The sequence below is a fragment of the Arachis duranensis genome, chromosome 6 (assembly GCF_000817695.3).
Source record: "Arachis duranensis cultivar V14167 chromosome 6, aradu.V14167.gnm2.J7QH, whole genome shotgun sequence".
NCBI lineage: Eukaryota > Viridiplantae > Streptophyta > Magnoliopsida > Fabales > Fabaceae > Arachis > Arachis duranensis.
In genome coordinates, this window is record NC_029777.3 from 24,376,360 (window position 1) to 24,387,038 (window position 10,679).

Below are 10,679 nucleotides of genomic sequence, written 5' to 3' on the forward strand. Positions count from 1 at the left end.
GTGAATGATCTTTCCACTTCTCAATCGCATACACCAAATAACATAAAAACTTTTTAACACACTTCAATTTAAACTGTCCCACCGGATGTGCCAATTTGTTTTGTCAATTTTTAGCAAATCGATGGTGGTTCGATTCTAATGGTCTGGGAGCGAAACCAACTCCTCTTTTGCAGGTACCTATTTTCTATAAGTGCATCAAAGCATCTTCGATTAGATGGATATCGAAATTAAAGATAAATCAAAATTTGTAAAAGAATAAAAGAAATGAAAAAATAAAGTTTTCGAAAGGTAAATTGACTGGAATTAGAAAATATTGCATTAAAATTAAACGAAGCGATAAAATGCCTTCGAGTAAATCAAAGGACTTTCAACATGGAAATTAAAAGATGCTGAAATGTAAATTTGACAAGGAAATTAAAATTGCTTAAAAGGTAAATTGAACATGGAAAGTAAAGTTTTTGCATAAATTGTAAATTGAAAAGATAAAAATATGGAAGGAACCCTACAGAAAAGAGACTCGATCGCAGACTCAGAAACTCGCTGGGGATGTAAGTGTCCTTGAGTGTTTTCTGAAGTAAAATTTCAACCCCTGTTCCCTAAAACTTTCTAATATTTATAGTCTACTTCTGTAACCGATTATTAATTACCCAGTGCTGTCTTGCGTGCACTCCCTAGTAACCGTTCCCACTCTTTTGCTAATGAAACGTTACCCATCAATTTCTTGCGTGTTGAAAGTCTTCAACTCCTCCACCTATATAACCGTTTGATTCATCCCGTTCGATTTAAGAAGAAATCCAAAATCGAGTCTATGATGAGCAACTCCCAAATAATGCTTGCACGTGCACCTTTTTCGACATCTACTTCCCTTCTCATTATTTCTTCAATACTTCGAATTAGCTTGTCCTAATAAAAAATACTTTTCGATTAACAACAACAAAAAAAATTTTTGTGGTAAGCAAAAAACCCTGGATGGAAAAATTAAATGAATTGTTTTCTTTAATTTTCACAACCTGCAAAAATATAAATGGAATGGACCAATCAGATGTTTATTTCTCCTGTAACAAATAACACATATCACGAATCTATAATTTTTGCAACCTGCAAAAATTGTTTGGCCAGATATAGGGTAAAAAATCTAAATAAACCAATGGGAGATCTTTGTTACCAAATCAGCCAAAACAAAAACTTTTTCAGCAATCCACCAACGAACAAATAAATATAATTCGAATCAACATGTTTCGAACTTCAAATGCAAGTAATTCGAAACAACTTGCTTCGAATTACGTTTGAAAGGAATTGCATTTAATTCGAATCAAGTAGATTCGAATTAGGGAAGAGTAAATTGAATTGAGTCGTTTCGAATTAGTAGGCAAACGTGACTAAATGGAGTTCGAATTGACTTGATTCGAATTATTCATTGTGGTGTCAAAAGGTAGTTCAAATTAACTTGATTCGAATTACTAGTTAGTTGCCTATATAAGGAGTTCGAACCAAGCTCATTCGAATAAGTTTCACTTCCTCATACCCCACCAAATCCCAGAGAAAATGACCTAGAATCTGTTCGACAAAGACTCGAAAGGCAGATTAACGCGATGGGGGACGATCCGGGAAGGCTGTATCGTTTGGATGGAGTCGCTCACATTTCCGGGGTGATCAACGACGAAGTTAGTGGTTTTTAATATTGGTATATGTTTAGTGGTTTTTAATAGTGGTATATGTTTAGTGGTTTTTGTTGTTACTATATGTTAGTGGTTTATTAAAGTGGTATTGGTAGTGGTTTATTAAAGTGGTATTGCTAGTGGTTTATATAAGAGGTTTTGCATGGGGTTTTGTATAGTGGTTTTCTATGTGATTTTGTTGATGGTTTTTGTTAGCAGTTTACGTAAGTGGTTATGGTAGAATGGTAGTTGTTAATTTGAGTAATAATGGACGGCGGTTTATGTAAGTGGAATTGCCCCTGGTTTATGGGAGATTAGGATTGAGATATAAAGAAAAATTTAATTTAATTTGCAGAAAAAACATTGAAATTAATTAATTAAAATATAAGTATTTTAAGTGTAAAATATAATTAAAATTTCAGCCCTCATTTTAAAAATTTTTAGTTCATGAATTTCTACATTTGGAAGATGCTGAAATACTAATATTTTGAAAAAGAAATTGAAAATTTAAGACTAATTTTTAATTTGTTCTAATGATGCGGTCCTTTTATTGTTTAGCCCCGGCACTGCATATCGAGTATGCGGCGGCAACAGGGAATGCGACTGGATGAGCGGTACGTTCCGTACTTGCAGATGGCCGGATTATACCATCTTGCGAGACTGAAGAACTGCAATAGAACCAGGCATGGTCACCTGCACTCCTAACACCCACCTTGGGAGCTCGTTGTAAGACTCATCCCAGTCACCATAAATGAGCGCAACAGCCTTCTGCTTCGCTATACAGACCCTCCTGTAGGTCGGCCTGACCCATAGTGCGAGGCAGTCGCATTTAGGAGCACCTTGAAGGATACGGAAGCATCAGCTCTAACCATTGGCATAATGAATGCCGATATCACATGATAATCCAAACTCCTGTGATCGCTGGAGATAGAGCTGGCGAGACAAGTATGCGGTCCATTGTACCGTTTGACCTCCCATATGCCCTTGCACTGCCGGAGACTCAGCCGAATCAACCATGTGCACCCATTCCCGAACTTAGAACACTTGCTAACGTAACGGCGATAATCAAACTCCACAACCTTGTACTGTACACCTCGGCGGATGCTGTAAGTCTTCACACTTAACAGGGCATCCTCCTTATCCTGAAATTGCTGACCAACCTGGAACTCTGTCATACCAGTTGAGCCTTCTGCATCTCTAGCGCCAAATCCTGCAGCCTCCCCAGGTACCCCCGGCTGCCTCATGGCATCCAGGTCCAAAGATGAAAAATGTGGAGGGTACTGCTGTGTGCTAGAGCTAGAGCCACCACCGGCACCGGCAGGCTCACTCGCTCCGATATCATCGCCACTATCATCAGCAATCATATCCGGCTCGACATCATCATCCTCTACATCATCAAACAATCCATCTCCAGCCCCAGCCGGTGCAGCACAGTGTACAGAGGTAGGTACAAGTTCCGCTGTTCCAACCTCGTCGCCAGCACTGCCGTTGAGATCAACAGCGAACGAAGGGGAGGCAACAGGCGGGGCCGGTATCTCGTACGCAGGGACTGAGGAAGATGCAACGGCAGGTCTTGAGCTAGAACCGGCAACCGTCGCTAAAGTATTGGTATTCCGGTTCGAACCCCCGAGCTGGACACCACATCAACCAGCTTCGCCAACAGCTCCGGTGTCCACACTTCAGGAAACTGCCGGCGACAAAGAAACATGACCTGCAAGTCCTCATCACTCCCGATCGTGAAACAATCATACTTCACGGTATCTTGGAGCACCATGATTGGAATGCGATAGAAAAACTTCTTAACCCGTTTAACACCATCCAGACCAAGTTTCTGCAGTACAGACCTAGCAAGGTCATCATAGCTCGTCGTAGAACTCACAATAATACAGAGAGGATCCTTATCGGTGAACTTGACACCTGACCGAGTTTTCCTCTTAATCGATCCTCTGTGGTGAACCAACACTATAAAACCATCCTCACCAGCCATATGACCCTTCAATATTGAGAGCAACTCACGTTCATCACATATATATACAGGTCTGGAACACACTAATTCGAATCAACCTAATTCGAACTATTTATACATAATTCGAATTAAGTCAATTCGAACTCCATTGAGTCACGTTTGCCTACTAATTCGAAACGACTCAATTCGATTTACTCTTCCCTAATTCGAATCTGCTTGATTCGAATTACATGCAATTCCTTTCAAACGTAATTCGAAGCAAGTTGTTTCGAATTACTTGTATTTACAGTTCGAATCATGTTGATTCGAATTATATTTATTTGTTTGTTGGTGGATTGTTGAAAAAATTTTTGTTTTAGCTAATTTGAGTAATAAAGATCTCCCATTAATTTATTTAGGTTTTTTAGCCCAGATATATATTATACCTGCCAAGTCTATTTACGTGCATTACACCAAAATTTTATTCATATACTAATTTTTGAGCCTAAGAATTTGTATTACTGGAAGAAATAAAAAATCAAAAGACATAACTGTTCTCCGATGTTGGAAATTGCGTTTCAATAGCTGGCAACTTCCAAAGACAAGAAGTACAAATCCAAATACTATTTTTGGGAGACTTTTACACGCAAACACTGTACATAGTACAATCATCATATGCGGAAAAATGAAATTACTGTGTAGGACAAATATCGATATTTCTTGGATATGTTCAAAGTGAATAAAAGGCTTTGCTTTTTAGTTGAGAATGTTTTTGATACCTTGTATCTCATGCAAGAGATTAAAAAGAATATTAGGAATTTCTCTCCGAATAAATGCATCGAGTAAAATATTCAAAATTAATCCATTACAAGTGGTCAAAGAGGCAGTGAGGCACTATAATAATTAAGTTGATATAATTTTTATATATATAAACTTAAAAACAATTAATATTACATAATTTTCCTTAACAAAAATCAAATATACAAAAGTCATTTTTCATTATTCATATAAATCATTTTAAAATGCTCAATTTTATGTTAGAACATAAATCATCCAGGCAGGAAAATTTATGAGTTAAAATTTTAACTAAAAAATAAAGATAAATCATATTAGCTTAATGTGTGTTAAAAACACATATCTAAGTTGTTTTAGACTATGATAATTTACATTCAAAAGTTAAATTACAATAGTCTAAGACAATTTATGAATAAAACTTGAGATACCTTTATAGTATGATTTTGATTAATTTAAAAAATAAAAATTTATATAATTTATTACGATTTAGGTCGATTTATATTTTATCTAAATTTTATAATTTTATAATTTAAAAATTAAAATTAAAATTTATAGAAACCATTTAAAAATTTTAAATTAAAATTTTTATCTCGATAAAATTTAGACGTGATATGACTTAAATTAAAAAAATTTAAAATTATAAGTCATAATTTCTCTCCCCAACGTGTTAGAAACTTAGAACTCTATTTAAAACGTGTATATAACAAACAAAGAAACTAATCTATTCATTCATAACTAATAAGTTTTTTTCAATTACTTCGTACTTATCACATTTTAAAAGTTTGATGAATTTATTATTTTTTATTTATTATTATTATCTCTTACCCTATCCTACTTTAAATTTTAACTGATACAATACAAATCAATATAATTTGTTGTGATTTAGATAGTATCGTTTTACATAGCTCATCCAAATTTTAATTTATTTTCAGTTATATGTTTATGAGTAAAACTTTAGCGATTAGTAATCAATTATAATTGTTTGTTTGATTAATTGGATAGTATATAATTTTAGTAAAATGTTTAGGAGATTAGATAGGATATAACTTTGTTAGAATTTTATGGTTAAAATTTTATGAGGATGTTGTTGCTATTGTTAGAATATGAAGGTGATTAGACGGGATAAATTAGGATTTTGTAATTGATGGTGTTTGCTTTTTTTTTTCATAAATCGTCTCACCTTATTGTTATTTATGTTTATTTGTAAATATCTAGTTCTATTTTGAGGATTATCTAAAACGTTGATTTGGGCTAAAACGTTGATTTGGGCTTGAACGTGAGGTCTAGATCCTTATGTGTGGCAGTGTTCGACTTGTTAGTGTTGATGTGCCGCTTGTTCAAGTTCCTTGTGAGGAGGTGGAGGTGGTACCTGCAAGAGACTCCAATGCTTAAGTCAGTAGGGACTTTAGGCAAATTTTTAGTCGATTAGAACATAAATTATACCTGAGGGGTATCAGTGTATTTATAGTAGAGTCGATAACCATCTTTGTTGGAGTAGTTCCATCTTTTCTGATGGATAGCCGTTCCATATATCTTGGGAATTTGTTGGAATCTATCTTATAGTAAAGATAGAAATTGTAGGCAAGATTCGCGGAAGCAATTACTTGCTTTGAGCAAGTGGAGCTGGGCTCCTTTGTTGGTGTCCAACCTCTTTTAAGAGGTGGGTACGTTTGTGGAGGTCACCTTTCTTGGTGGGCCTTTTTGTTTATTGGGTCTGGCTTTGCTTATTGAACTAGGGTGTGAACAGTACCCCTGCTTGAGTCCTGAGCCTTCTGTAGATCGGGCTCAAGCATTTTGTGACTTCTGCTTAGACATCAGGTGCCCTTTTTTGGAGGTCGAATACTCGACGTGTTTGAAAATTTGAACGTTGCCTCTCTTTAAATGGGAGGCAAACATTGCGCGGCAGTTTTCCTAGGGATTCACGCACGTTTAAAAGAGGAGTTAAGAGCTATTATGCCCCCTTTGTCTCTTATAAAAGCGTTTCGGTTCTCTTCTTCTCCTTTTCCATGTTTCGAAAGCCTGTAAAGATCCTTTCTTTTTCTTCTTACTTTCTTGATCAGTTTCGATCCCAAGATTTCTTCATCTTGGATTCTCTGAAGGCCTTGCCTTACAAATTTGGAGAGGAATGTTCATGGTTTTACTGTTTAACGTGCCCTTTCCTTTTCTGAATTTTTCATTTGAGGTTGGTGCTTTTGTTTATGTTATCAGTAGCTTCACGTTTCTGTTTGTCTTGTCATTATCTTGAATGGTTTTAGTAATGTTTGATGGTGGGTCATTGTGGATGATGACTTTCGCTATTTTGGGCTAGAAATTTTCTTTTCTTTTCCTTTTTACTGTTGCTTCTTTTGCTAAGAAAGCTCTATATTTTCTTTTGAAATGCTTTTTTGTTTATTAGGATTGCTGTTAATCTCTTGGTTTATGCTTCTTGAGGATTGTAGTCATTTTGTTGATTGCATTTGTATTGCCCCTAATGGTGTCGTTTCTGTGTGATGATGTTGCTTCTGTTGTATAGGAGAGAGACCATTTTTGCCATGCCTTGTGAGAGTTTCGAAAACTGGCTTTCTTTAGTTTTAGCTTTGTTTTGACCGACTTCTTTTATACGACGTCAAAGTTGTTGTAGTAATGATCTCTTTATTTTACATATGTAGGTGTAACTTTTATATCACGTGTAGTAGTTCTGAGTATGTCTACTAAGGTTCCTCCTAGCCTTTTGACTTAGGTAGCTTCTACCGTCCTTTCCTGTGTCTCTATAGTTGATAGGGAGTACAGCAATGCCTTTTGTAGGCATCATAAGATATGTGCGAATAGAGAGGATGAGAGAAATTATGAGCTAATGGTGCCTAACCCTGAAGAAACAATTTGTTTTCCCCCTTTGAACGAGTCGGAACGACTCTTTTTTTACGCATATGATTGTTTTTTTCACCAAGTTAGGCATTTCTCTTCTTTTTACCGACTTTGAAACGAATATTCTTTAATCTTATAATGTTGCCCCTTCCCAACTTCATCCGAACTCCTGAGCCTTTCTAAAATTTTTCCAACTTCTATGTCGGGAACTTGATGTCCGTCCTTCCAGCCAGCTTTTTTTTATCTATTTGTTTTGACAAAACCCGGGACATTAAAAAGAAAGGCTTATTGGTTTTTCTTCTATGCTGTCCAGGGTAGGAAAGTTTTTTCTATTTTTGACGAATCCTTCCATGATTTCAAAAATTATTTCTTTAAGATCTAAGCCATAGAGGGCATCCGGCCTTTCTTTTTGGACAGGAAAGACGAGCCTTCCTTTCCACTATATTGTCAAGAAGAACATGTAGTGGCCAAATATAGTATAGGCAATCTAGATGAAGTTGAAAAAGGTTTCGTGAACGTGTTATAAAAGTGTTGGGGCCAAGCTTCTCACTGGGACACAAAAAGGTTCTTAGGGAATCCTGGTCAACTCCAGTCTGAGCTAGGTAGTTAATGATTTCTCAGATTACATTTCATTGCTGTAATATGCTTTTGTATTTCTTTCAGAGACTATGGCTTCCAAAACTTCATCTATGAAATTCCTTCGCCAGACTAAAGAGTCAGTTATGGCCCGAAGTCTTCAGGGTCAAGGGGCTGAGGGTGATTCTGTCCGACCTTCCCCAAAGAAGGTGGACTCTGGTCTGGCTAGTGGTTACACAGAAAAAGCTCATTCCCACTCTTATTGTTCTCCTGATCCCCTCTGACCCGCCTTTGGAGAGTTTGGGTTTACCATCGTCCCCATCACCTTCAGGGCCTCATCCCAAGAAGCAGAAGACTACTGGGGAGTAGAGCATCGACGAAAAGGATTTTGGCAGATTTTTCTGGAGCGACAAAAATATCCTACCCCATAGCCAGATAACTATGGATAATGTGGCCATTCAAAATCACCTCCACCACATGGATCGTAATTGTATCCGTATGGCGGGATGAGTGCTACTCTGGCAAAGGAGCTAAGGAAGACCCCTGGCCATCCTACTCAAGCATTTTTGGACTCTGCTTAAGTTGAAGCAGAGAGGCTGACGGGTTTGAAGGAGGAGTTGGAAAAGGAGAATGCCTGACTGAAGTCTAACCTGGAGAAAGCCCATTCTTGGGCGGTAAAGGCTGAAACTACGGCATTGATTGTTGAGGGGGTAAGAAAGAAGGAGAATTAGAGTTATACTCAGACCTTTGGGGAGTTGATCGACCTCCGTCAGGAGTTAAAGGATTCCCGGGAGAAACATGCCGCTCTTCAAGAGCATGTGGTCGAGGGGGATTGATGAGATGTTCAATAATTTGAAGGCTCAAGTTCAAGTCCTCGCTCCCAACCTTAATCTTTCTTTGTTCAGGCCAGACAATATTGTTGTTGATGGGAAGATCGTGTCGGTCCCTGATGAGGATGAGGGGCCTCCTCTCAACCCGAAGACTTCTGCTCCCCAGGTCGGTCAAGCTTCAGCACCCTCTGAGGTCGTTACTGCGAGGGCTTCTCCCTCACCTTCTGCTGCTATCCCGGGTGTGCTAGTTTCCATGCTCCCCCGGACTTCCTCTGTCAGAGGAGAAGATGTTGTGATCGGTGAAAAGCTTAATCCACTTATTGGCGAGTCGTCTTAGTATACCATTATGTTTTATTTGGGATATTTTGGAATGACCCGACTTGTGGGTTTTATGAAACTTTTTGTTTTGTAATAGTTAGTACCTTTTTCTAAACACTTTACTTTATAGTTTGCTTTTTCCATAATCTATATTATGTATTGTTCCAGTTACTTTCTTATGCTTAAAGAACCTTTCGGCTTTTTAAATGATTGGAACTAGGTCCTTGAGGTTGAATGTAGTTTTCTTGATTCTAGATCTTAGCAATTTTGTTAAGTCATGAGTTTCCTTTCATAGTCCCGACTTTGAGAAGTCGGCCTTTACTAAGTTACTTTTACAGTTCGTATTTTACCCGACCTTGTAATTGAGGTCGTTTTTGCACGAGTTGTTTATATAACTTCTTACATTAATTTATACATCGTCACTTCATCTTGCAGACCATTTTAGGTCGGACAATGATTTTCGCGATTTGTCAAACTTAAATTAATGCGTTCTAGATAGGAAACTTTTTGAAGAAAGAAATAGAGATTTTATTAATGGTCAAGAAATTCTTTTACATAAACCTACGTGCTAGGGGCTTGAGTACCCTTAGTCCTTGTGTTGGTGCCTCGTTAAAAAACCCTAAATCGGGAAAAAAGAGTACACAAATGCACAAGGTTTGCTATCTAGCCATAATAGTTTCTCAGGTTATATGCATGCCAAAACCTCAAGAGATCTCACCCATTGGAGGTCGGACAGTTTGTAGTAACCTTTGCCCAAGACCTCAATTATTTTATAACATCCTTTCCAATTGGCAACCGGTTTTCCTTCTCCTGATTTCTATACTCTTTTGGATCAAGCTGAGATTGTTGGCGATAAAGTTCTTTTTTATCACGTTTTGATTATATCTTAGATCCATCCTTTGTTTTAGGGCTCCTTCCTTAATCCAGCTCTTTCACAGACTTCGGGGAGAAGATCAAGCTCTTCTTTATATGCTTGGACGTTGCCTTTTTCATTGTAGAATATGATTCTAGGTGGTTGACAAACCCCAATTTGACGGTTTATCTTGTATTGATTTTAGGGGATTTTATAACCTTTTACCCACATTTATTCAATGAAATAGCATGGTTTTGTATATTCTCCTTTAATTGTGCTTAAGAGTGAAAACATGCTTTTTAGGCCTTAAAATAGCTAAATCTAATTCACCTTGATTACATGCTTTTTAGGACTTAAAATAGCTAAATCTAATTCTCCTTGATTCCATTAGATGCCTTGATATGTTTGTTAAGTGATTTAAGGTTTAGGAGGCAAAGATTGGATGAAGGGAATGAAGAAAGAAGCATAAAAAGTTGGAGAACTCATGAAGAAATGAAAGAACCGGAAAGCTGTCAAGCCGACCTCTTCGCACTTAAACGACCATAACTTGAGCTACAGAGGTCCAAATGATGCGGTTCAGGTTAGGTTGGAAAGCTAACATCCGGGGCTTCGAAATGATATAAATTTTGCCATATGTTGCTTCGCGTTCAGGGGCGCGCACGCGCACTTTGCGCGCGCGTGCCACTTTAATGAAATCGTCCCCAGCGGTTTTAGGAGCCTTGTGGGCCCAATCCAACTCATTTCTGATGCTATTTAAGCCAAGGATTGAAGGGGAAATGAACATACTTTTCATACTTTACATGTTAGTAACCATTAGTATAGTTTAGTTTTAGAAGTAGTTTCTAGAGAGAGAAGCTCTC

The 10,679-nt window shown here is 37.4% G+C and overlaps 1 protein-coding gene across 1 annotated transcript; it reads right to left on the reverse strand.

Moving 5' to 3' along the window:
• Positions 1-2,434: 2,434 nt before the first annotated feature.
• Positions 2,435-3,645, reverse strand: LOC107493437 (uncharacterized). Its single transcript, XM_016114537.1, has 2 exons — positions 3,370-3,645; positions 2,435-3,289 (listed from the first exon to the last, which is right to left on the reverse strand). The coding sequence occupies exons 1-2, from the start codon at positions 3,643-3,645 to the stop codon at positions 2,435-2,437; spliced, it is 1,131 nt and encodes a 376-aa protein (XP_015970023.1).
• Between the last annotated feature and the right edge of the window lie 7,034 nt (positions 3,646-10,679).